At 41.4% G+C, this 25289-nt stretch overlaps 4 protein-coding genes and 1 long non-coding RNA gene across 10 annotated transcripts; 4 read left to right on the forward strand and 1 right to left on the reverse strand.

Annotated features, from left to right (window-relative positions):
- Nucleotides 1-100: 100 nt before the first annotated feature.
- LOC6728616 (mediator of RNA polymerase II transcription subunit 7) lies at nucleotides 101-1075 on the forward strand. The gene is made up of 2 exons (XM_002103921.4): nucleotides 101-549; nucleotides 611-1075. The coding sequence occupies exons 1-2, from the start codon at nucleotides 220-222 to the stop codon at nucleotides 941-943; spliced, it is 663 nt and encodes a 220-aa protein (XP_002103957.2). The 5' UTR covers nucleotides 101-219; the 3' UTR covers nucleotides 944-1075.
- A 645-nt stretch (nucleotides 1076-1720) lies between these two features.
- On the forward strand, nucleotides 1721-4814 carry LOC6728617 (synaptic vesicle glycoprotein 2B). The gene is made up of 9 exons (XM_016177023.3): nucleotides 1721-1989; nucleotides 2323-2758; nucleotides 2814-2992; nucleotides 3056-3237; nucleotides 3301-3687; nucleotides 3975-4092; nucleotides 4156-4315; nucleotides 4373-4500; nucleotides 4566-4814. The coding sequence occupies exons 1-9, from the start codon at nucleotides 1944-1946 to the stop codon at nucleotides 4619-4621; spliced, it is 1692 nt and encodes a 563-aa protein (XP_016035255.1). The 5' UTR covers nucleotides 1721-1943; the 3' UTR covers nucleotides 4622-4814.
- A 659-nt stretch (nucleotides 4815-5473) lies between these two features.
- LOC6728618 (synaptic vesicle glycoprotein 2B) lies at nucleotides 5474-7826 on the forward strand. Of its 5 annotated transcripts, none has more exons than XM_016177026.3 (9): nucleotides 5474-5959; nucleotides 6042-6220; nucleotides 6279-6460; nucleotides 6522-6721; nucleotides 6772-6969; nucleotides 7031-7105; nucleotides 7320-7442; nucleotides 7495-7622; nucleotides 7680-7826. In XM_016177026.3, exons 1-9 carry the CDS (start codon nucleotides 5568-5570, stop codon nucleotides 7733-7735), a joined length of 1533 nt encoding a protein of 510 aa, XP_016035258.1. In that variant the 5' UTR covers nucleotides 5474-5567; the 3' UTR covers nucleotides 7736-7826. The 5 variants fall into 5 exon arrangements, 4 of the variants coding, with proteins under 4 accessions (XP_016035258.1, XP_002103959.1, XP_016035257.1 ...); XM_002103923.4 differs by having other exon boundaries at nucleotides 5475-5959; nucleotides 6772-6928; nucleotides 6991-7105; nucleotides 7283-7442; XR_006541934.1 differs by lacking the exon at nucleotides 7680-7826 and having other exon boundaries at nucleotides 5475-5959; nucleotides 6772-6928; nucleotides 6991-7105.
- On the reverse strand, nucleotides 7485-8412 carry LOC27208829. Its single transcript, XR_001601068.3, has 3 exons — nucleotides 7841-8412; nucleotides 7675-7778; nucleotides 7485-7612 (listed from the first exon to the last, which is right to left on the reverse strand). It is a non-coding gene; the product is annotated as an uncharacterized LOC27208829 (long non-coding RNA).
- Nucleotides 8413-9857: 1445 nt separating this feature from the next.
- LOC6728619 (tachykinin-like peptides receptor 86C) lies at nucleotides 9858-23687 on the forward strand. Of its 2 annotated transcripts, none has more exons than XM_039294949.2 (8): nucleotides 9858-9994; nucleotides 10504-11035; nucleotides 19291-19436; nucleotides 19635-19848; nucleotides 19941-20075; nucleotides 21790-21870; nucleotides 22033-22380; nucleotides 22532-23687. In XM_039294949.2, the coding sequence occupies exons 2-8, from the start codon at nucleotides 10854-10856 to the stop codon at nucleotides 23085-23087; spliced, it is 1662 nt and encodes a 553-aa protein (XP_039150883.1). In that variant the 5' UTR covers nucleotides 9858-9994; nucleotides 10504-10853; the 3' UTR covers nucleotides 23088-23687. The 2 variants fall into 2 exon arrangements, with proteins under 2 accessions (XP_039150883.1, XP_002103960.1); XM_002103924.4 differs by having other exon boundaries at nucleotides 9859-11035; nucleotides 22532-22650; nucleotides 22798-23687.
- The last annotated feature ends 1602 nt before the right edge of the window (nucleotides 23688-25289 follow it).

A 25289-nucleotide genomic window follows, 5' to 3' on the forward strand; every position in this document is an offset into this window, starting at 1 on the left:
TAAGTATCTCAAAACATATCATAATACGCTATATAGAAAATTCATGAAATTCAGCTTAGGTCTTGCTTCAAACCTTTATTTTGGTCATTTTTAGGAAAACTATTTTTTGGCGATAGTGTCATCACTATCGGGAGTGATTCGCCTGTGTCAAGTGCCATCACTTCTTCATAACAAATATCATTTATTATTTTCTTTATATCCGCACTTGTTTCTCTCAAAATGTCCAACCAGGAGACCCAGGTATCCAGCCTGCCGATGCCGCCGGAGCGGTACATCGCCAATTACACGGACGAGAATATCCGCCGCAACCGAGCGCCACGCCCACCGCCGCCGCCGGCGCAGCACGAAGTATATAGCATGTTTGGCATCCAGTACAACAACGACGAGATGATCCGCAGCTTGGAGTCCCAGAACATCAAGCGACTGATCCCCATCCATTTTGACCGGCGCAAGGAGCTCAAGAAGCTCAACCACTCCCTGTTGGTCAACTTCCTAGATCTCATTGACTTTCTTATCCTGAACCCTGACAGCCCGCGGCGCACGGAAAAGGTGAGTCAATTGACCCATTAAAATGTAGCATCTATTGTATTACACTCATTTGATATCTTAGATTGACGATATCAGTCTGCTGTTCGTCAACATGCATCACCTCCTCAATGAGTTTCGCCCACATCAGGCGAGGGAAACGCTGCGCGTCATGATGGAAATGCAGAAGCGGCAGCGCGTGGAGACCGCCGCCCGTTTCCAAAAGCACTTGGAACGTGTGCGCGAGATTGTTAATACCGCCTTCTCAGCTCTGCCGGTTCTAGATGATGACGACGATAGCGGCGGAGCAAAGATTAAGACGGAGGTGGATCCGTTGGAGGCGAATGCGGCGGCAAAGAATGATCCCAGTTACCAGCATGACCGCATGTTGTGCAAGCTGGTGGACGCCATCGAGTAAGCTGAGTTGGCAGAAGACTGGACATCGACGCTGGAATAGTGTCAATCATTGTGAATGGCTTGGAAAAAAGAGCTCCTCATATTTATAACTGCTTTTAGTGTAAGAAATAAAACCCCAATTGTGTGATGAGAATCTTGCACGTCTAATGAGTAATTCATTCACTGTCATGTGTTAAGTCATCTTTGAGATAAGCTTTACACAGATAACATCCGAGATAAAGGCACACTTTTAAGCATCCCACAAATTTCACCATTGAAATGACGTAGTCAGCGTGGAGTAATAATTTAGTCAAATGTCATAAATTAAATAATCTATCTAGAACAATTTCTTCAGGATGAGGAGAACAATATAAATGTATATATTTAATTGTAAAAATTGCTAAGAAGACATGAACATCACACGTTTTCTTACTTTTTTATGGGTGCTTCCGCATGGCATCATCGTGGCTAGCCGAAGTATGCTCGTACAGTACGTTTCATAATGTACATATATGTACCAAAGTGGTTTTAATGAATATATATGGTTTTTATCAAAACTACTAAATTTGTTTTATAAACATGATTAAAAAGCCAATAGATTTCTTCATTCATAACTGGAGTATCATGTTTTCCCTAAACTTTTTTAAACTCACTGTTCCCCTTACAAAATACAACGTGTTTTTCTAAATAAACATGTTTTAATACGTTTATTAGCTTTCTTAGATTGTAAAGCCGCGATAAGAGAGATGTAGTTAAGTGAATCTTCACTTTTATTGAGGTAATCTCCGATAAAAGCAGGTGCCATGCGCTCTAGGAGATCATTTCTCGTGCAGCATTGCAAGTGTGCAAGTCGATCGAATAGGAATATTGTGAAAACCCTTAACTCAGTGACTTTGAGCTTAATTTTTTAAAGAACTTGTGGTTGCGCTTTTTAATTAAGAACTGCAGCGTATTAATTGAACAATCAATTTCAAGAGCAAGCCAATTGTGAAAACCCATGGTGGCAAATAGTAATTGCTGAGATGTCGGAAAAGAATATTAAAACAGCGAATCCAGAGAACAGCAAAGGTAAAGTGGTTAAAAAAAATTTGTTGCAACCAATTAGGATAAAGTTTGGAAAAAATACAGAGCTTCCTTAAAAAGTTAATGGTTTTTAAGAGTATCATTTAAAAACCAGCCGTAAATTAACTGAAATGTGTTTATTGTGACAAATTTAATCGTAACCTTTTACGACAATGAAAAATAGTCGTAAGATTATGTGATTCTTCGTAATCTGAGTTTCCAGAAATTTGTCATAACTGCCTTTAACAAGTGTGGAAAAGTTCAGTGTTAGTGGGATGAAATTATAGCCCCATGGAATAAGTTAATGTGCGTACTAAAACACCCTTTTAATCGATTCAGGACTAGAAACTGACAAGGATGCTGATGGCAATTCAGATAGTACGGCGGAGGCGGAAGTTACGACCACGGAAGAAGGTCCTGCCACCTTCGACAAGGCGATCGAAGGAGCTGGCTTCGGAATCTTCAATCTGATGCTGCTGATCGTCTCCATTCCCGCCCAGAGTGCCGCCATATTTGAGTCCAGCTCAATGTCCTACATCCTGCCAATTGCCGAGTGCGATCTTCGCCTGACGCTGGAGGACAAAGGTGTCCTGAATGCGGTGGCCTACGCGGGCATGACCATCTCGGCCATTGCCTGGGGCTATCTGGCGGATACGAAGGGTCGCAAAAAGATTCTCTACTGGGGCTATCTGATCGATGCTGTGTGCGTGTTTGGCAGTGCCTTGAGTCAGAACTTCAGTATGCTGGTCATGTTCAAGTTCCTGGGGGGCTTGGTGTAAGTAATGAGTAATCTCTTTATCATTTAGACTTTAATTTATAATTTATTAAAGGGTAAATGGTCCGGCTGCTGTGCTGTTCACCTATCTGACTGAAATGCACGGTCCCAAGCACCGATCTTCCGTTCTGATGATCGTGGGCATGGTCACCTCTACGGCGACGGTTTCGCTACCTCTTTTGGCCTGGGGAATTTTTCCCAGAGATTGGGACTTTGAGTTCTGGGGCTTGCACGGTACGTTACCTTCATATTTGTTGAAATTTTAGAATATTCTAATTTAATGTATGTTTACTTCAGTCCGCAGTTGGCAAATTTACCTGTTCGTGCTGGGCATTCCAAGTTTGATCAGCGGTTTGATCTTCTGCAGCATGCCGGAGAGTCCGCGCTTCTTAATGGCCCAAGGACGCAACGAGGAGGCGCTGCAAGCCTTTAAGCAGATCTACCATGTCAACACTCGCAAGCCCAAGGATAGCTATCCGGTATGAAAATATTTAAAAATAGGATGCAGTGTTTAAATTTAATACGAAATCATTTCCTTACAGATAAAAGCTCTTATTCAGGAAGCTCCCAATCGTAAGGCTGGCCAGAACGAGGTTATCTACACCATCGAGGAGAAATCCGGAGAGGTGCCAACCAAGCGACAGTCCCGTACCCTGGCGGAGAGCCTCCGAGCCGGGCTGCAGCAGATGAAGCCGCTGGCCAGGAAGCCCCTGCTGGGTTTGGCCATCTGCTGCTACGTGATGCAGTTCGGCATCTTCCTGGGCATGAACACCATCCGTCTGTGGCTGCCGCAGCTCTTCGCCTCCATGGCGGAGTACGAGGCCCTGCACGCCGGCGACGGATTGGATGCCAGCATGTGCACCATCCTCGAGTTCAGCGTCAATCGGACGGCTGAGACAGCTCTGAATTACGCCGACGCCTGTTCCGAGGTAGGTATCAGATGGTGCTTGGAGATAGCAGATCTAGATCTGGTTTTGATCTGTAGATAATGATCTAGATCTGGTCTGGATCTTCAGATTGCGCTTATCTGGCAGCTCACTTAACGCCTCGTCATCGTGATCGTGACGTGGCTATCTCTGCACACAAAGCGAAAGATAACCATAATCGTTCATAAATGTGGAAGTTGTATACGAGTTTATTTGATAGTTACATGCAAACTGGAAGTGATCTTTCTTGATAAAGCCTCTAAAATTAGCCCCTTATTTTATTTTTATAGCCCAAGGTAATTTCGATGGACATGTATCTGAATAACATTATTGTTTCGGCCACGGGCTTTGTGGGCTACTTCTTTGCCGGTGGAATCGTGCGAGCTCTGGGTCCAAAACGCATGATGAGTAAGTTGCTCCCGAAATTGTATATCTTATTGGTGATATAACTACATATAACGTACTTTCCAGCTTACGGATTGTTTCTGTCGGGAACCTTTGGCCTGATGCTCTACTTCTCCGTGAGCAGTCTAATGACACTCATTGTGTCTGCCACTTTCCTTACGATTACGGGAATTGCTGTCTCCTCACTTTTGGGAGCTGTGGTGGCCCTGTTTCCCACACAATTGAGGTAGGTTTTCCATTAATGCCATCGAAATCGTATTAAATGATGGGTTAACATTTTCAGAACCGTTGTGGTTGCCATTGCCATGATGTGTGGACGCTTTGGTGCCCTGTCCGGAAATTTACTCTTCCCCGTCTTCGTTCAAATCGGATGTTTGCCACCATTTATAATGGTCTCCTCAGTGCTGATATGTAAGTTGAAGTTAGTTTGCTCTTTAATAATTATTTTACTACATTTTTTTTTCATTTTATTGCAGTATCTGGCATTCTGTCAATATTTCTGCCTGATCCAGCTAAGGCAACGTTTTCTTAAATGAAAATAATAATACAATAAAAACTAGACCTAGGAATGCCCATTTACTTAGAATCGGATCTTGCGACATTAGCTTTTGTTTAGTTTTACAAATTAGAGATAACGACTCAACTGGATTAGATAGGCGCTGAACAACTATTTATATTTACCTTAAGTAATCAAACCAAATATATCTTTATTGTTGTACAAATTACGATGTTGTTAGAGTTCCATTCAAGTTCCTACGTGCTTTAGCCAGATGGGGGCAAATACATATCTGCGGATCCCTCAAAGGACTCCACTGGTGGGCAAGGACAAAAGTCGGCGGAAGTTGCGACATGCAAATCTCATTAGCACTAATTAAGTGTATCCGGCGGTGTTCCATTGGATGGGTGGCTGTGTTGGCAGGTGAATTGGCAGGTGAATGATCAACTACAGATAACATTAAACGGATTTACAAAGTCTGCAGAAGGGCAAAGTGGAAATTAGTGCTGCGTGAATTGACTTATCGTGGCATCCTTTAAGTGGATGCTATTTATCAGATTGAGTGCATTAGTGAAACCCGAACAACACGAACTTTCACCAAATGAGCACTCAATTTTAGTCATTTTGGAGCAGCCTCCTAATCTTAAAATACCAGGAATTGCTAATTATTATAGCTGGAATGCCTTTTATTTCTGGAAATGCACAAGTGTCTCTCAAATTGTATAGAAATAGGAACAGAACAAGATAATGCAGTGAAAACAATGATCTAGCGATAATTATTACCTATAATATTTGATTAAATTTTGCTTAGTTGCATATATTTGATTAGTTGAACCATAAATTTATAAATTGTAAAATCCCATATGCCACAATATGTGGAATTGCCTTTCCCCATTTCGTAACTATCCAGGAGTCTTTCTAGTAATTTTCAAAATTTTCACTGCTCCTCCCCCAAACAAAATATTCGTATTAATTTCTAGAGATGGCGAATCGAGCAAGGGATAATGCCGATGAGCCTGCTGACTTCGAGACGGCAATCGCAGAGTGTGGCTTTGGGCTCTTCAACGTGTTCATCCTGTGCAGCGCGGTGCCCTGCCTCACGGCGATGGTCTTCTCGGCCTCGGCGCTGTCCTATGTGATGCCCTCCGCCGAGTGTGACCTCGACCTGAGCATCGTGGACAAGGGAATGCTGCATGCGGTGACCTATGCGGGCATGATCATCTCGGCGGTGCCCTGGGGATTCATAGCGGACACCATTGGACGCAGACCCGTCCTCATTTCGGGCGGCTGGCTTGATGGCTTCTTCGTCCTGTGCGCGTCGCTCAGCCAGAATACTGCCCAACTGATGGCCTTCAAGTTCTTCGATGGTTTAATGTAAGCGGTTTAGTTTCTTTCATTCCAAATTTAATGCCTACTATTAAAATGTAATCGTTAATGCTATGACCTTCCATTCTAGCATCTGCGGTCCATTTGCGGTTGTGGTCAGCTACCTGGCCGAGTTCCATGGCAAAAAGCACCGGCCTTACATCATGTTATTTGTGGGTCTGTGTGTTTCCATTGGATCGATGATTTTGCCCCTGCTCTCCTATGTGCTGTTGCCGGTGCCCATCCTTTTCACGGTCTCCTCAATGAAGTGTGGGTGAGAGTCCTTCACCATCTGACCTAAATTATGAACTCTACCTTCTGTCAGCAGTTCGCACCTGGCAGGTCTTCCTGGTGGTCAGCTCGGCGCCCAGTCTGCTCAGCGGTTTCCTGCACATTTTCTTGCCCGAGAGCCCCAAGTTCCTTATGTCTCAGGGAAATTATAAGAAGGCTCTGGACTCCTTGCAGCGCATCTACAAGCTGAACAAGCGGAAGAGCAAAGAGAGCTACCCGGTACTTACAATTTTTCTATACATTTTCTTATTTTTTCAATAATTTATTATTTATTTAACAGATAAAACATCTCACCGATCCCACGCCCGATCGGTCGGATGATATTGATGGTACTGGTCGGCCATCTACACTCCAGGAAAGATTTAGTCGGGCCAAGAGAAAGTTCATCGATGGATTCAAGCAGCTGAAGCCTATGTTCTCCAGTCCCTACTTGGCCATTTCACTGCAGGTTTATTGCCTGCATTTCTGCCAGATTATGTGGTAGGTATATTAGGTATATGTATTTGCACCTAATATATACATTATCCTAGTGTCAACTCGGTGCGTCTGTGGCTGCCACAGATCTTCGCCACGATGAACGCCATGGACACTTTGGGTGCGAATGATACGAGCATGTGCGCCGTTTTGGAACACAATGCAAATGCGAAATCCATGGATGAGGAGGAGAAGAGGGTGGAGTGCGCTCTAGTGGGTAGGAGATCGCTTGTTATGGGTTACCAGAATCTAAGGTAATAATTTCTATCGTTCAGCATCATGACCCGGATAGCTACTTGAATAACATCACGGTATCTGGAATTGGTCTGGTCGGTTTTCTGATCATTTTTCCCTTAATGAGATTCCGAGTGGTCTCGAATTACATACTGAGTGAGTACTGTACTTATACTTGGGATGCAAAGCGAGTCTCAAATATTATAAAATACCTCAATAATTATGCTAATAACATTGATTTATTGCTCGTTTCATAATAACGTAAATTGGAACCATTTCCAATTCGAATTTGCATCTCCATTTGAATTATTTATTTATGTGAGCTCCTGACAGAGGTGTTCCTATTCATCTGCATTTTCCTGGTGGGCAGCCTGTACTTTGTGAAGACTTCGCTGGTAACGATGATGGTTTCCGCCGTCTACCTGACCATGATGGGCATTTGTGCCACTACAATCATTGGAATGTCTGTGGTGATATTTCCCACCCTGATGAGGTTTGATATCCATAATAAGAAATCAAGATTAACATCTTTCTCTATTTGCCAGGACGATGGTATTGCTGCTGATCATGACCTTTGGGAGACTTGGATCTGTAAGTGGCAATATGTTGCTGCCGGTTTTCATGCAACTCAGCTGCTTGGCTCCGTTTCTCTGGCTTTGCTCACTGATGTCAAGTGCGTATTATTACATTTAAGATACATTCTGAGATAATCCCTATACCCTTACCACAGTTGCCTTTCTGTTTTCGCTGTTCCTTAAAGTCGACGATGAGCAATCGCTGAACTAATGTCTGTAATGGCTGTAATTAATTGTCTCCTTGTCGATGAATTCTGTGAGAATGAATAAAAATAATAACAAACAGTCGACTGTGTGGTTAATTCAACTTAATTACCTTTGAATCACAGGCAAACACATGCCAGACGGTTCTGATTAATTTCTTGAAGCCTTTTGATTGGTATGGAAAACATACATATCTGCCGGTAATTATGTTTTTGCGGTTACCAATTAATTTGCATATGCAAAGCTGACTCGCAATTCGCGCTTCGCTGGCTGCCAAAAGGATTTCCACCAGCACATGCCCTTTGTCTGGCGAAAACTTTTCCCCTGCATATTTTTCTAACCGCACCGCAACCATAAATCAGCACTAAAGTTTGTTGCCATCGACTGGCGACAGAATCAATGGGAATCTGCCCGTGATGCACACACGGCGTATACTTACTATTTCGAACCAAGAACCGGCAACGAGAATATCCTATTTCCGGGCACTTTCCTTCTCGACTCTGGAAACTAACCTATTTCACTGGCTGTCAAAACAAAGTCAAGCGGTAATTGACACATGTTGACTTGGGGCGTTTCCCTTGCCAGTTGTTGGTGCTATGGCTCCCAGATCGCACATATGGCTCCTCTGCATATTGAGTCATGTCCGTAGTTCGGGCTGCACTTATTTCGGTTCAATTTATAGGTGGTGTCAAACCAACCCACACAAGACTATGAAAGCAGTTTGTGCTGCCTTGAGTCATCTAAAGTATGTTTTTCCTACTCAGCACTTGGGCCGTGAAGGGTATTCTAAATTCATAGAAAATTGAGCATCAGTTTGGTTGTGAATAATTTAAGGTTTTTAATAAGGTTTGTTTTTAATATCCACAAAACCAATGAATACCAGTCAAATGAAACTATTTAAGTTTTCCCGAAACTATGCACTTAATTAGACTTTGGAACTGACTGCACAGCACATTTGGTTCACTTTCCCTATTTATGCGGCGGGTATCCAAATTTAGCCTTAAATTTAGTACACACTTTTTCACACTCTATCTGCTGGCGGAAAAATTTGACTAAAAGCTTAATGCATAAATGTATTCCCCAAAACTTCTGCAGACTGCTTCGTATTTTTATGAAGCTCTCTATTTTGAAAATGTAAAAAAAAAAAGATACCTCTGGCTACTCGTGCGCTCTATAAAAACGGCCAAACAACAAATGCGCATAAATTTATCATAATAAACATGTATAAATCGCCGTGAATATAAACAGGGCTGAAATATGCTTAGGGCGGCCTAATGGTAGGATGAGTTCCTTTTGGGGGGCGGGGCCAAATGTAAGCTATAAACTAAACGAAACAAGATCGTAAAAAAAGCTAAACAAGGAAATGCATACGCTTGTAAGTGTGTGCGTGCCCCGGGCAGAAATGAGGTACATAGTGCCACGTTATTAGGGGGGGAATCTGTAAGGACGAAGGAGGAGATCCGCCTGAATGGGCAGTCATAATCACATAGGGCCGAAAAAAGGCCGACTTGCGGGGCAGATGGAGCGGCAGACACAAACATTGGCAGACATTAGCAAACACAGAATACGACAAACAAACGCACACAATCACAATGGGTCATTTGAACGGTCCTTGAATTGTTCTTTGTTCGCGCAAGTGTGTGGGTGTTTCGCAGTTGGGTATTGTGTAAGTGGGGTGTGAACCGCGTCCTCTGCCATCATTTACAGGTCATTCATCACGGCACCACGAAGTGAACCGAAATTTACACCCTCCCAACGAGTTTATGTAGTTTGGGGTATCAGGTGAGCCGAACAAGGGGTTTTAAGCGAATTTTGAAGTTTATACAATGAAAATAACAACTTGGTAAACCTTCGATAATTTACTTTTGGCCAGCACTCAAGAAAGTTTAGGAAGCCTTAGGTAAAATCATATTTTCACACAAGAGTTATAAGGACAAAGGATAAATTGGCCTTGGTTACTTTTTAAAAAACGAAAATACCAATTCTTAAAAGATATTCATTGAACCTTTTTATTACGTGCTATAAAAACATATCCTGCAACATGTTGCCAGCAAAGTAATGTTGCTAGGTTCTCTCAACAGGTATGTTTCCAGCCAGCCTCTGTCAGCACGACGTCGGCAGAGGAACCCTGCAGAATTGGTATTTTCACGAACCAGTCGGCGGCGGCACTTGCAGCGCTAAGGACGTGCGCAACATAGCGAGCGGAAACTCGGGAGCTGTTTTAAGAAAATAAGAGTGTTGCCAACTAACGGTGTTTTCGTAGTGTGTGCGTGTGGGCTTGTTGCTAGTGTATGGGTGTTGTGCTGGCTTAAAGCCTGCGAAAAGCGCAATGCAAAATAGTGGCCAAAAAAAAGAGGCTACAAAGTGTGCAAAAAGTTTGTAATGTAAACACAAGTGGGAGGCAAAATTTGTGCAGTATTGTGATTTAAGAAATTCAATTTAAATGCTATTTATAGCATCAAATTGTGCGACAACTTTAGTGACATGTGATTAAAAGCATATTTTTTGTTCTGATGGAGTATAAATAGAAATGGTTTCTGAAAAAAGGAGCTTCATATCAAAGCGAAATGCGGATTAAGCTTTTATTAGTTCGTAATCTTGTGGATAAGTGTGAATAATAGTTGAATACAATTAAACGAAGTAGTAAAGTGAAACAATATAATTAAATGCAACCCTTTTATGGAATCAAATATCAAGCTGAATTATTAAACTATTGTAATCCAAATTATACATTTAACCATATTTACTTAAAATCCGTGTGCGTTTACACTTTAGATAATTTACTTCGACACATAAACTTATTTTTAACTGCAAGGTTGACAGTTTTGTGACCAAATGGCCACATGCATCGTTGAACGCAACTCGTCCTTGACCACCGGCCAAAAATAAAAGTGTGTTGCATGTGGCTGGCAGTTCAAAGAACATATAAAGGAGAACTCCTTGGAAAAACCGCCACAAAAGAGGATCAACTGAAAGCACAGCATTTACGGAGAAATTAAGAGTCAGCTTCCGGGGGAAATCCGTGGAGCTCAAAATGGTTTCTATGGTGCCGCGTTATTAAATGTGGCATAAGTGCAGCGGGATCATTACGGAAACCACCCTCTATCCTGATTACGGACAGCAAAATGTCGGAGATTGTCGACACCGAGCTGCTGGTCAACTGCACCATCCTCGCCGTCCGGCGATTCGAGCTGAATAGCATTGTGAACACCACGCTCCTGGGCAGTCTCAACAGAACCGAGGTGGTCAGCCTCTTGTCGAGCATTATCGACAATCGGGATAATCTCGAGAGCATCAACGAGGCCAAGTGAGTGGGCAGGAAGTACTGCGTCCTTTTATTTAGCCTTCCAGGTACTTCGACTCCACGCTCGCGTTCGTCCTTTATTTATTTGCGCCGAGATCTTCTAGCAGCCCCCGCACAAAGTTATGCAAATTAAACGGTAGAGTTAAGAGCGATTCGCGGAAGCGGCCAGGTTTCCCTGATGAGGGCCAACTGATTACTCGCGGCGAGGGCTTAAATTGAATAAAGTTTCGCGGGTCTGGCAGCTGATAAGCGTGTTTGGAGTTCGTCCGGTTAAATCGATGCACTCTGACTAAAAGTTGGAGTTACTTATACAAATTAGGATACACAGCTATTAGGTTTTATTGCAAACTTTTATTGTTGATCACATTTTCTTTGAGTGTTGTTTTGCAAGAGTAAACATTCTTAGTCTAAAATCTTAAAAGCCCTTCCATTGGTAGCAGTGAGAAAATTGTGTACATTTGTTTAGGCCTAATCTGATTGCTTTTTAAAATATATCCATAGGTCACGCTTATATCATTAATGCTTTAAGTACGCAGAATTCTTAAATACCGAAAACAAATCGTGGTATTCACACTGAATATTCTTTAGTTGACTTTCAATTATAATTTACATGCGCTGCATGTTTCGTACCTTAATGCAATTTCAAATAGGTTTCATTGTGTAATTAAATTGTATTCTGCAAAGTGCTTATCCCTTATTTAAAAGCGAAAACAAAGGAATGCTGCAAATAATTAGTATTTATTCGGAAGGCTCTTGTTTTCAATTTTTTTAATTTAGCGCATAGTTTTTAAAGCGAATGTGGTGATTAGGCTATGACAGTTTAATTAAAAACAGATTTCACAGCTCTAATAGCTTTTTGTACGCATTATGTAACGACCAATAAGTGCAATTTCATTAAAATTATGATAATAGATTTAACTTAATTGGTTTAGTTTGACAAACACTTACAGTGTTGAAATATCACACTTTGGCTAAATAGGTTCAGCATATAATCAGTTCACATGAACGAGAAATTTGGGTCCGTGGTAATTGAATTGATGATTAGCCTCTGAAGGAGTTGGCAAATCCAAATTGAATGCGTTGTTGGTATGTTTTTAATCAGCACAATTATTTTAAGTTGACCAAGAAAACCGCGTGTACTATAAATACCAGCGTTTTCATTTGTATCGAAAGCTAACCACGAAGTTAAATTAATGACTTGCCGCAATTGCGACTATTGCGTAATAACTCAAAAGTTTGCGCCATAACAAAATAATAAAAAGGAAGGGCAATCGCTGAAAGTTCCAGCCGGCGGATAAATATTCACTCGACTTCGCCTTAATTATACCAGTGATGGATTTCGGTCTTTTTTGGAACTGGTTAATTAAGCGCTTAAACTGTTTTTCAGCCTCATTACAGGGGCTTTTGTTTTGGCTGGATATCCTTTAATTGTTTTTTGGCGGAAAATTCAAAATGAGATGAAGTTACTGTACAAACTGGTTTATATATAAAAGTTAGTGGGAAAAGTTTATGTATCGATTTAAAAGTTATGACATGTTTCATAAAGAAAATAATAGTGCTAAGTTAAACACCGTATTCAAATTCCAGGAAAATATATATCGTCCCGCACAATTTCTCCTCTCACATTTCACTTTAAACGCTTTGAGCTTCAATTAAACTGATTTCTGCGAATTGACTGACAACTAATACATATATAACATAGTAGGTGTGGGTTCGAGAGTAATGCTTTTGATTACCGGTTATGTTTTAGAGAACAAAGTTACTCTATGGCTGCCTTAAAGTTAAAGTTATAACTGGGGAAAATGCAGTCTAGCAGAAATATTTTATATTTAAGGATGAAGTTGGTCGTGGTTTCCCATCCATAAATTGCTATTTAAAGTTATATTTCCCCCTGCAAATTCCATTGTAATTGCTTCCTTTTAGTCTAGAACAGCCCAGTGCCACAATAAGCTGAAAGGACTCATTCACACACAAGTTTACTAATTGCTTTCCACCCCAACATCCTGTTTTAGGTGACAAACTACTCGAAAAGGGGAAAATAGCGAAAAAATAATTAAATTCCGACAAATGCAAAGCTCTCTGCTGGCCACCCAAACTAAATCCTCGAAAAACTTTGACACAAACAAAACGACCTTCCAATTGTTGTTCGATGTTCTATATTTGGTTCCTAAGCCTCGAGGTTTAATGCTCTTTGTGAAAGAGAAAGTAAGTGAAAGTGGAAATGTGCACAGCTAGAAAAAGGGGTAGGCCATGACCCTATTTATGGAACATGGTGGCGATACGTTCAAATTGAAAAATTCGAAGTAAAATATTTTAACGACTTCTGCTACCAAGAACACATTCTCCACTAATTTAAAAATTTAATTTAATTTGGTACAACCAAATTGTTTACTGTGCATGTCCTTTGTTTATGCGCGGGCATTTGAGCAGGTGAATTGCCTGCCGCTTGTCTCGGGTTAAGCTCATTATGTTTGCTTCAATCAGAGCAAATGTTTCGGACATTTCCCATGGATTATTGATGGAAGGAACTTGACAGCTTCGCCTTCGACACGCGTATGGGATTTGCCCACATTGTCCACACACTTCAGTGCGCGTTGGCGGCCCACGCTGCGTATACGCAATGTCGTAGTATATTACAAACCGATGGAATGGCTTGCTTGAGTCGATTTAAAGAGATCGCATCCTTTCGAATTTGATGTTTATGGCGTTTCGTACGCTTATTGATTTTGATACTTGCCCAACGATAACAGCACAGCACAACAAAGGACACACGACATTAGTGCACATCCTGACGGCTGTAGCTGCTGTTGGTGTCCATCGGGGCCCTGGCATTTTTATGGCCAGACTCAAATCCAATCAGAATGAATGGGCCACATAAAAACAAGAAGTGTTCATCGATATTGGCGAGCATCGAATTTCGAATGCTTTACCAAAATTAGAGTAGATGGTGCTTAAAAAAAAGAGATCAGATAGCAGCAGTCTATGGGGAAATGTTTTCAAATTTTCCGTAATTTTATTGATTTTACTGTACTAAAGATCCATCAATAGTGCTTATTAAAAGGTTAGGTTACAGTAAAATTATAATAGTATGATTTTTATACGATTTTTGCGACTTTTCCTCTTTACTTACTATTATTTTACGGGGATAAAAACCCAGCCAGTTACAAAATCCCTCTAAACTGTGTCATTCATCTGGCCCAGAGAAAAGTGGCTCATGTAGCCAGCTTGTTTAGCTGAGGAACCCCTTCGAGACGCCACGAACTGTGACATTTCGAAGGAAATTCGAAAGAAATGGTTTGGATTAGGTCCGGAACGGAGGAATAGGAAGCCCATAAGGATGATTCCTTGTCTCGCAGCCGGGAACAGTTTGTTTATGTCTATTCATCGATGGCTAAGCCGCAGCTCAGTAGAAATGGCTATGGGGCCTAGGAATGGATTTCGAAAAAATAATGTTGGCCATTTCGAGGGGACTGGACGAGAAGAGCGCAATCTGTACAAGCTGAGTAATTTGCATATGACAAATTTTTCAATTACCTTTTCCTCGCCAAACATAAAACAAGTTCCCAGTGCGGATGCGGATATTCCATCAGTGGGTGAGGAGATGGCAACATTAATATGGCAAGCGAGGCCAATGAAACAGATATACGGACAGGGGCATGAAAATTTAATGGCCACTCGATGGCAAACAACATGAACAGTTTCATTTACGCATTGTCCTGCCACCATCGTCATCAACACTCCCGATTGCTCTGTCAAGTGCATTTCTGCAGGACACAGAATGTGGTGGCAGAAACTGGGGCTGTCGGTCGAAGGGCTGGCGGGAAATTGAGGGACATGTGAAGCACCTCCGTTCATAAATTCTGAAATTGAAAATGGCCTCATTTGCGAAGCGTGTCGAAAATTCAAGTGACTGCTGCCCCACTTTAAGCTCGCATTGTTTTTGTTCGTTCAACGATGATTACTTTGGGGGCGGATTGGAAAGGTGCCTGTGACAGCCTCCATTTGTCAGGCATCGATGAGCATTAGACCCAACTTATCTACTGTCTCCGACACAACACACATGATCAAGGATAACACTGTGGGAAACGTTTTCTATTTGGACTTAAAAGGAATATATTGAGATACGTGCTATTTAAGTTTTTCATGCCTCAAATATTCTTGCCTTGCATTACAACATTTTCCCTTAGGGCAGCCAAAAGTGAGCGTTCATACATTCTGTTTCAAAATATGAATTTCAAAGTATTTACTTAGAAGAAAACCAATTACCGAGCACTTATAAGCCCCCTCGAAGTCGCTTCGTCGCGCCGTCTAATTAGTATTTCACCAACTTTATGCGGAAAGCCTTTAAACTACGTGACACTTGCAGTTCCGTAACTTTGCCGACTTTTCCCACTTTGGCAACTGCCGTTGGCAGCAGAAGTTATCGCCCAGAAGTATAAACACACGGTGGGCCAACTTGCAACCTGCGTGCGGCATGCCCAATGAGGTCCTTGTCGAGTACTTGGGACCTTGATCTACCCTGCTTTCCGCCATCGCAACGGTGCAGTAACCGAAAAGGACACCCAATGGAACCAGTGAGCCAGGGAACCGGAGACAAGGCAACCAGAGAAGCAGGCACAAAATATATAGCTAGGGAAATAAAGCAGCCGCAAGACCGCCAATTTGGGTTGCATTGCCCGGTTCGTCATGCATAAAATATTCAGTGGAATATAATAAAGAGCGAAATGCGAATGCGAAACATGTTAGCTGAAGCGGCTCCAAGGAAATACATAGTGCGCAAATTGCCAGGACGTCAAACGGAGGTTACATGGGGGCTGAGACCCCCAGGAGGCTCTAAAAGGGGGTTGACGACTATTAGCCGAGTTAATGTGGGTAACTCACCTTCTTGAGTGCGACGATAAACTCGTCTAACTGCCACATAATGACCGGGCAATTTGTTGGTGCCCCCCATGAACAGAAAATTACGAGAGGGTAAACTATAATCGATGATAATTTCTTTAATATGTCTAATTAACTCGGGAAAACTCAATTCAAACCGCTGTGATTTGGCAGGAACCTATAAAAAAACTAGACTTGAATAATAGGATTATTAGTTAAGAGTAAAATTATTCTTTAAACGTAATGATAATTTACTCATGAATAATATTTGAAATCTCTTCTCTATTGATCACAATAATAGCTCATTGATTTCAAATAATAACCACAATTTATCACCCAGTAAAGGTCATCATTTAAACATAAGGCCAAATCAGTTGAGCGGAAATCTGGTTTATGGTAAAAATGGATGAATGCACTCACATAGAGACAGAGTAAACAACTGCAAATTCAATCAGATCGAAAATGCTGAAAAAAAATAAATTTGCCACACGTATTGATTGTGAATCGCCACACGATTCGTGAAAAAGCTACTCGAAATTCTTTCACTTTAACGAATCAAAGCAGCTGACACTTTTGGGACTTTTGCGGAAGCAATCAAGTAATAAAAAAAAGTCGAATTCCCTTGCCTGCCAAATGCTCTGCACAATTTTTAAGGAATTTGCGGAATTTGTTCCAACGAAAATTTGCATACTCAGGGCCAAATATATATTACGAAAGTTGAGCGATGCCAACTTCCAGCAGTTATACTGCCAAAATCGCCGGGGAAAATTGTGCTGTCATTAGGCGAATTTCTAGTAAACGGAACAAAAATTATAAGTGTGCACGGAAGTGCAAAGTAAAAAACTTACCAACGGATGTAATTAGTTCACTTCTGATGGCCAAACACTTCCGTCCATGAATAATGATTATTTTAATAACAGGAACAAACTGAAGTTTAGCACGGATTAACAATAGCATTAAACCTAATTTGGTGGCCGTAAAGGAAGCGGGGTCAAAAAGGAAAAAACACAAATTACGTTAATCAAGTTAAATTTGCTTAAATTAGGCTGAAAATGTACACCATCCGAGGCGGGGCTGGAACTGCCTCCTTTGTCCTTCGTTATCCTGGTGCTTTAAAAGTCAGCTGCAATGGCAGGAGACCATAAATCTGCTGGGAACTTTTCGCCCGTATTTGTAATAAGTGAAAAGTTCCTCAGACAACAGCAATTATCATAATTGGAAAAAACAAGCGAAAGTAGGGAAGCTCCAAAAAGTATGCAGCGAAAATTGTTTAAATTAAATTAAAGGTGGGCGCGTTTGTTTGTCATATTTAACGGAATTTAAGCATAATGCAAATGCAAATTGAAATTATTGGCGAATTCTGTTTGAATTTCCATGCACTGAACCCATTAAAATGCGTGCATAATTTCTCTTTAATGAAATGAAATGCTAATTATAGCCCATTTGAATTTGTACATACTAATTATATCTAAAATTTGGAAATTTAGCCAAAATTTCAATAACGTAGTTTTATATTTTCGGGAATTACATCATGTTCATTTAATGTTGATTATGGGTCATTGTTACATGGGCTTTGTGTGTATGTAATTAATGGAGTTCTTGTTTGCTTCTGCACATCGCAAAATATCTAATTAAATGTGAAATCGATAGTCGAATCGCAAATAAATACTTCGAATGTAATGCGATACGTGTATCACAGGCCAGTCCGCAAAAACAAAAACTCAGTTAGCCATCTGTAAGCAGATTTATGGCCAACCAAACTTGTAATATGAACGGTCGATAATTATGTGAAGAGCTCTCAAGCATTTGCGTTTCATACAGTCTGAATGAACTTAAGTTTAGTTTAGTTAGTAAATGTGTGCGGAATTAAATACGTAATTAATTTATAATATGCTTAGCAAGAAAATCCAGACTTTAGGTACAAATAATAGGAGTAAGTGAATACAAAGCTACATATACAAAATATTTCCCTCAATTTGTTTTCGCCACTTCACAATTTAACGGCTTATTGACCAGAATTTCAATATTGTTGATTGGATATGAACAAATGTTTCTACATGGCAAACTGCAGCTAACTAAGCAGAGAGTTTGACAACATTCGCAACTCAAATGTAAAAAAACTAGAAAAAACAATGCAACAATTTTTGGTAATTTAAAAGTTTTAGAGCTAAATATTTGGCAACTCTATTCCATCAGTTTTGCGGGCATTTAATTGGGACCACGGAACCCAAATTATTTAAATCTAATGTGGGTTAGTCAAAAGTATTTTGTGGGTCGAACAATACCAATCAATCAGGGCATCAATCATGGTTAGACAAAGTGGGCAAATTTGATGCCCGAGAGACAACTGGCAATAGGAATGGAAATGGATGAATGTGAACAATTCGCTTATTGAATTTTCGTTGGAATTGTGTCTGCTGCATTTTGAGCAGGGTGGTAAAAATAGAATTGGAAAAAAGGGCGAGGCACGGCTCATTGATATTGCTCATACGCCCTGTGGCGCGCAAACAAAAGCCACCGACTGGCTACGGAAGTGAAGAGAACATGCTCTGTGGATATGGATGGCCATGACTATAATCGAACAAGGTTCCCCTAATTAATAGGATTTACCATTCATTCAACTACGGGCTAATCAAAAGGAAGCTCCACAACCAACGAACCAATGACAAAGACAGCCCTCGAAATAATTAGCGACATGTTCGTCGCATCACAAGTCATTCGCTGCCATGATTAGCATAATGCCTGATATGATAATCGGATCCCCAGTTCCAGTTCCATGGATCCAGACCCCATGGATCCACCTCCAACTCGTTTCCTTTGGCCGACGGATGTCGGTCCAATGAAATTACAGCATATTTTCTGCTACATAGTTCTGCTGCTGTTTCAATATCGATAAGGACGCTTCTTTTGTGGCAAGTTTCCTTTAAGGATTTTTCGCCAAGCTTTTGCTTCATTGATTTCTTATTGTTATTGTTAAGGCGAAGACGAGCACGCAGTTCTGAAGAGGTTTGCCAAATCACAAAGTTTCTGGCAGTCTGTGATTGAATTTCCAAATATTGTTTGCCCGAAGGGTGGCGAAAAGTTAAATTTAAGATGGGATTTCTTCAAAGGCATTCTCTCTGCAAAATATGCCATTAAGTTAAGGAATAAATAACCAATCCCTGAGACTTATTAAATTTGAATTAAGATTTTGAGCTGGATTTAGTATACCAGAAATTCTGGGAACAGAATGTCCGAAAAATAAAAACTTTATTTCTTAGAAAATATTTTTACACCATCGTAATTGCTTCTCCCTAAACAAAATAACACTAACTGTCTCCGGCTTGATATTTTCCCAAATTTTGCAATACAAATTTGATGATATTTTCGATATTCCACAGAGACTTTCTGACCGAGTGTCTGTTTCCATCGCCGACAAGACCGTACGAGTTGCCATGGGAGCAGAAAACGATTTGGGCCATCATTTTCGGTCTGATGATGTTTGTGGCCATTGCCGGCAATGGTATTGTTCTCTGGATCGTTACAGGTAAGCTTGCAAAAAAAAAAGCTGATTTAAAGCACTTTGCAAAAGCACGTATACGCTGCATTGGCGATAGCCTTCCCTCTAATTTCTAGCATTTTTTGTCTTGGCCATCACGTGTCTGCTTTGCCATTTCCCATTTTCTCGTTTCCCCGAGTTTTTCCCTCTAATCCCCTGCTTCTCTTATGCCAAATGTCTCTGCAGGACATCGCAGCATGAGGACGGTCACAAATTACTTCCTGCTGAACCTGAGCATCGCCGACCTGCTGATGTCGTCGCTGAACTGCGTCTTCAACTTTATATTCATGCTGAACTCAGATTGGCCATTCGGTTCGATTTATTGCACCATCAACAATTTCGTGGCCAACGTCACGGTCTCCACGTCGGTCTTCACGCTCGTGGCCATAAGTTTCGATAGGTGAGTTCCGCTTTCCCCTACGCCTGCCCTCAATTCTCCTCCATCGACTTCTAATCGGTGCGTCGGCACATCCGCTTCCTGCCATCCTGCAGATACATCGCCATTGTGCATCCGCTGAAGCGCCGCACGTCGCGTCGGAAGGTGCGCATCATCCTGGTCCTGATCTGGGCACTCAGCTGTGTGCTGTCGGCGCCATGTCTGCTCTACTCCAGCATCATGACCAAGCAGTAAGTGGGCGATTGGACCCGAATCGAGGGCTTCTCTCAAGATGGGGTATTAGTGCTCTGACTAGCAGATTGCACAGCTAGAATCTTCTTAGAAGTCACTAGAAAATGCTCATTAAATTTTGCATTTAACTGAAAATGTAGATATTTAAAATATTTGGAAAAGTTTGTATAACTTATTGAATCACTTAAAACTTACTACACAATGAAAGGTTTGGTTCTAGGGTACTTAAAGTTCGTTACCAAAAACACTGTCTTCCCTTTGTTTCTGTTTAACCTCCGCGTGAAACACAAAACGCAACGCATAAACAAGTTTGTAAGCCTTGGCTTACGAGTTGGCCAGGCTCCCTGTGGAGTGGTAGTGTAGCATCTCCCGCAGCTCCAGGTATCGATTTGAGAGGCCAAGCAAATATAAAATGAAATTCCGCGCACCTTCCAGAATTACTTCCATATTTTATCCATTTCTCCCTATTTTTGGTCGGCCATTTTCGATGTTGATATAAGCATCCATCTAAATCACCATGTCGTCTCAGCTCCGACGGCTTCATTTGAATTTTACGCAAATTCGCAACATTCGGTCGGTGAAATTCTGCCGAACTGAAGCGTCTGGGTGTCCTGTTTAATAGAATTGAAGCATTTTTTATTTTGGGCTCTCAACACAGGCGGGATAAAAGGTCTCCCGGGGTAACAGACTTCAGGCATAATAAAGATGGCAAGTTCATATATCAAAATGTGATAAAGAATAGCCAAGGTGAAGCTCGAGAGAGTCGAACGATGGCAAATTCCGACAAGAGCATATAAAGGGGAGTGAAAATGAAGGATATATGGCTGTAAGGATATATATATATGCGTGACGATTTCAGGCAAAGTGAAAAAAACGAAAAATTGGATGAACGTTTTCGAAGAAACCCCCGTGGATATAGACAGTTAAAAGGCTTCGAGGCGTATGAGTGATGTAAAGTAAACCAGTCAAGCTCAGATAAGCCTGAAAATAGATGTCAGAAAGTAAAGGGATTCATTTCGTTAATAAATGTCTAAGCAAGTTGGAATTCCTGAGAGCCTAAGTAGTAATTAGAAGAGGAAATATAATTGGCTAGATCTGCATAACAATTTTAAAAGCTTTACTAAATAGATTCATTTTGAAGTTAATATTCGGGCGTGACAAATCAAATCACGCACAGCTTAAATCAATTCCCAAAATAATATACCACAATTTTCCATTTAAATCAATCATTTTGGGTGTGAAGGGTACCCGTGATTTGTCAGACAAACGCTCCCGGGCACTTTCCCCATAATTGTTGGTCAAATTATGACCTGTCTGCCACAACCAGTTGCCATAGCCGTGTTATTAATGGTCGGAAAAGTACGGGTAAACAGACAGGTACTGGGGATTTTTGTGTGGACTCGAGACAACGTCCCTTTTAAGTGCTCGACAATACTGCGCCATGAAGGACCTCATAATTTGGCAAATTAAGTTTTCAATTTGATGACGGGCCAAACGTGAAATTTGTCATGCTTGTAACAGGCAGCTTCCATTCTGCCACTTCCTCGGTGCTTAAAACTGGCGAAGTGTGAAACCTGACGGCTTTTTATGTTCAAGGGAAATCTGGGGAGTAATTAAATTATGAAATTTTGATTTATCAGGTTTCGAAATTTGCATATTTAAATGAATACTTTATTGGGGCCATGTTAACCTACTGAAATGGGTATTTTGCAGCTATTACAATGGAAAATCGAGGACAGTCTGCTTCATGATGTGGCCAGATGGACGATATCCCACTTCTATGGCGGATTATGCGTAAGTTTATTATTATGCTAAGTGAATTTGGAAATTTGTGTAATAATAAATTAATCATTATGTTTATAAGCACACTTAATGATCTTTAAACTTATTGTCCTTACCACTAACTAAGATACTAAAAGTATAAGCTGATCAAAACCTAATAATATTTAATTGCAGATACAACCTGATCATCCTGGTCCTGACCTACGGCATTCCCATGATTGTAATGCTCATCTGCTACTCCCTCATGGGTCGCGTTCTGTGGGGCAGTAGATCGATCGGCGAGAACACGGATCGCCAGATGGAGTCGATGAAGTCGAAGCGGAAGGTGGTGCGCATGTTCATCGCCATCGTGTCCATCTTCGCCATTTGCTGGCTGCCGTATCACCTGTTCTTCATCTACGCCTACCACAACAACCAGGTGGCATCCACGAAGTACGTGCAGCACATGTATCTCGGTTTCTACTGGCTGGCCATGTCCAATGCCATGGTCAATCCGCTCATTTACTACTGGATGAATAAGAGGTAATTGGCAATGAATAAGCAAATGAAATTAGGGAAAGAGATGTGATGTGACTTCTTTCCGGCACTAAAGAAATTTGTAGTAAAAATTCTTCGCATGTGCTAGAATATATATATGTTAATATATTTTCCAAACTTATATTCATATTTTTAGGTTCCGGATGTACTTCCAGCGGATCATCTGCTGCTGTTGCGTGGGCCTCACCCGCCATCGATTCGACTCGCCGAAGAGCCGGCTGACGAACAAGAACAGCTCGCACCGGCACACAAGAGGTGGGTACACCGTCGCCCACTCGCTCCCCAACTCCTCCCCCCCGACCACCCAAACTATTTTGGCCGTCCTGGCCCAGACTCAGCCTATGCCTCAGACCCAGTTGCTCTTGTCCCACCACTCACCACATCCCACGCAACCTTCCGCAGCGGAGACCAAGAGTCAGTGGAAGCGCAGCACGATGGAGACGCAGATCCAGCAGGCGCCGGTCACCAGCTCTTGCCGGGAGCAGCGGAGTGCACAGCAGCAGCAGCCGCCCGGAAGTGGAACCAATCGGGCAGCCGTCGAGTGCATTATGGAACGGCCGGCGGATGGGTCCAGTTCGCCGCTGTGCCTTTCGATCAACAACAGTATCGGTGAGCGGCAGCGCGTGAAAATCAAATACATCTCCTGTGACGAGGACAATAATCCCGTGGAGCTCAGTCCCAAGCAGCTGTGATGTTATCCCGATTTGTCCTGCCACTGGAACGGATTGTGAATCCTCCTGGCCTTCGCCTCGTTTCGCTGCGGGGGAAATGCAATTTGCCACTGCTTGCTCTACTCTGTACATATACTCACATTCACAAAGAGATGAAACATGTTTGCATAGCAGGGTGGGTCGATTTTAAGTGGGAACTTTAAGTACTGAATATTAACTATTAAGTCGTTAGCCTCTGTGCTTAGTTATGTAAAGTAGTTTCGTTCCCAATGAATTATTATTCCCCCTTCTGTCCGCTATATAAATTTCTTATTTCACTTAAAGTTCTATTGCACTTCTGCAAATCGAGCCACCCTATTGCAAAGTCAAAGTCGAATTTCCGGTTGTCAAAAGAAAATGCTTCAGCGAGAAGGAAAAACTTACCAATAAATTGAATTTGTATGTATTTGTATAGAAGAATCTATCGACACTTTAACCATCGAAGAGCTGTAAGTTTTAACTGTTGTAAACATCTAGGCTAAGCCAAGTTTGTAAATACATTCTGTGTATAACTGATAAATGCATCTGCGTATATGTTGTGCTATTTGAGTAAAAGAATTACGCGAGTCATGGAATTTCTCACTTTAAGTTGTTTTAATCGCACCCAATTAACTGAAGAGCAAATTGTGGTCAGCTGTTGACATAGTACATATATTAAATTGTTATAAAGTGGCAAGTCAAGACAATATTTAGTTATCGTTTGTCAATTAGGGACAATTGAGGCATGCTGAGTAAACAGGACTGTCCTCAATTGTTAACAGCCCGTATAAAGATGACCTCAGGGCTTGCCATTCAGCTCAAGGGTTAGGTAAATATTTTAGATAGAAATTGGCAATGAGCACAAAGCTGGGATTAATTTGCTTGAATAAATACTAATTTGGCTGCAAAAGTGTGCTGCTAATATCATTAGAGCAATCCCAAAAGGGAATTTGCATTCCATTATGTTGCCAGTCGCATTATTTATGCAAAGCTGAGAGTCCAAATCCATTCAACCCAGTTAGCCATGCACGAATTCATACTAATGTGGGTGTAGTTATTACTCAAATATGGCCAAAAACTGGGTGGCGATGGCAGAAGGAGGTTCCTTCAATGCAAATTCGCAAAAAGCGAATCCTTTCAAATACTCTCAAATCATATAAACTTCAGTCTTTTTCCCGCGTCATCCCATTCACCTTCTTTTCAGTAGTTCAATTTTAAAGGATTTCGCTTTTATTCACCCAAAAGCAAACAGAAGCCGAGCTTCAAGGCGGAACATATACTCGCATAATGGTAAGCGATTACAGAGTGTAATTGAAATTCTAACCAGCAACAGAACCTAACCCCATCAAAAGCCTCTTGGGAAACATTCAACTATCTAATTGAATCACAAACAGTTTCATCGCAGGACATTCGATATATAGAGACGAAACTCAAGCCCAAACGCAAACCGAAATCAAAATCCAACCCGAAAACCAGACACCAGCAAACAGAGAGCTACATTTTTATTGGCACGATTTGGCAGTCGGGGGAGAAAGGAGAAAGTCGCGCTAATGCGTTAAATTGCTTGTTGCACAGTGAACTCCCAATGAAATCGATGGCCAGAGTTTTTTATTCGAGGTAATAGGATTTGATGGTTTCGGAGCTACGGGAACTGCGAGAGCCCCATTCGCTGAATAACAATTTGCATAATAAGTTGATGTTTGTTGCGCAGATGCCCCACTTGTCAGACTCCTTTTCCATTGTCATGGCAGCCGCAAAAAAGCCTTTAACGATTGAAAAGGCAAACCGAAAATCAGTTGAAAAGATTCTATTACCATCCATGTTCATATGGTTCATCGTTTCCTTGGCAACAGACTGTGGCCAAGACCTGGGGTCACACCGCAAACAGTCAGAGCAAGTTGGAGTGGTCTGACATCGAATAAGGTCGCTCATTTGATAAGTATCGTATCGAATTAAATGGTCATCAATTTCCATATACACGTGCGTTTAAGAGCACCCTGTTATTGTCCTAATAAAGAGGGATAAGTACCAAAAAAGATTACAAAAGACATTGTAGTTGAGCAAGTCAACTATCCGATACCCATTACAATCATTATGAGAAGAATATTATATATATGAAAACTTTACATCATTTTGCACCCTCGTAGCTGATTCGAATAGACGATTATGCTGTTTTTGAAGATGGCTTGATAGATCGTGTTAGTT

The sequence above is a fragment of the Drosophila simulans genome, chromosome 3R, assembly GCF_016746395.2.
Source record: "Drosophila simulans strain w501 chromosome 3R, Prin_Dsim_3.1, whole genome shotgun sequence".
Taxonomy (NCBI): Eukaryota; Metazoa; Arthropoda; class Insecta; order Diptera; family Drosophilidae; genus Drosophila; species Drosophila simulans.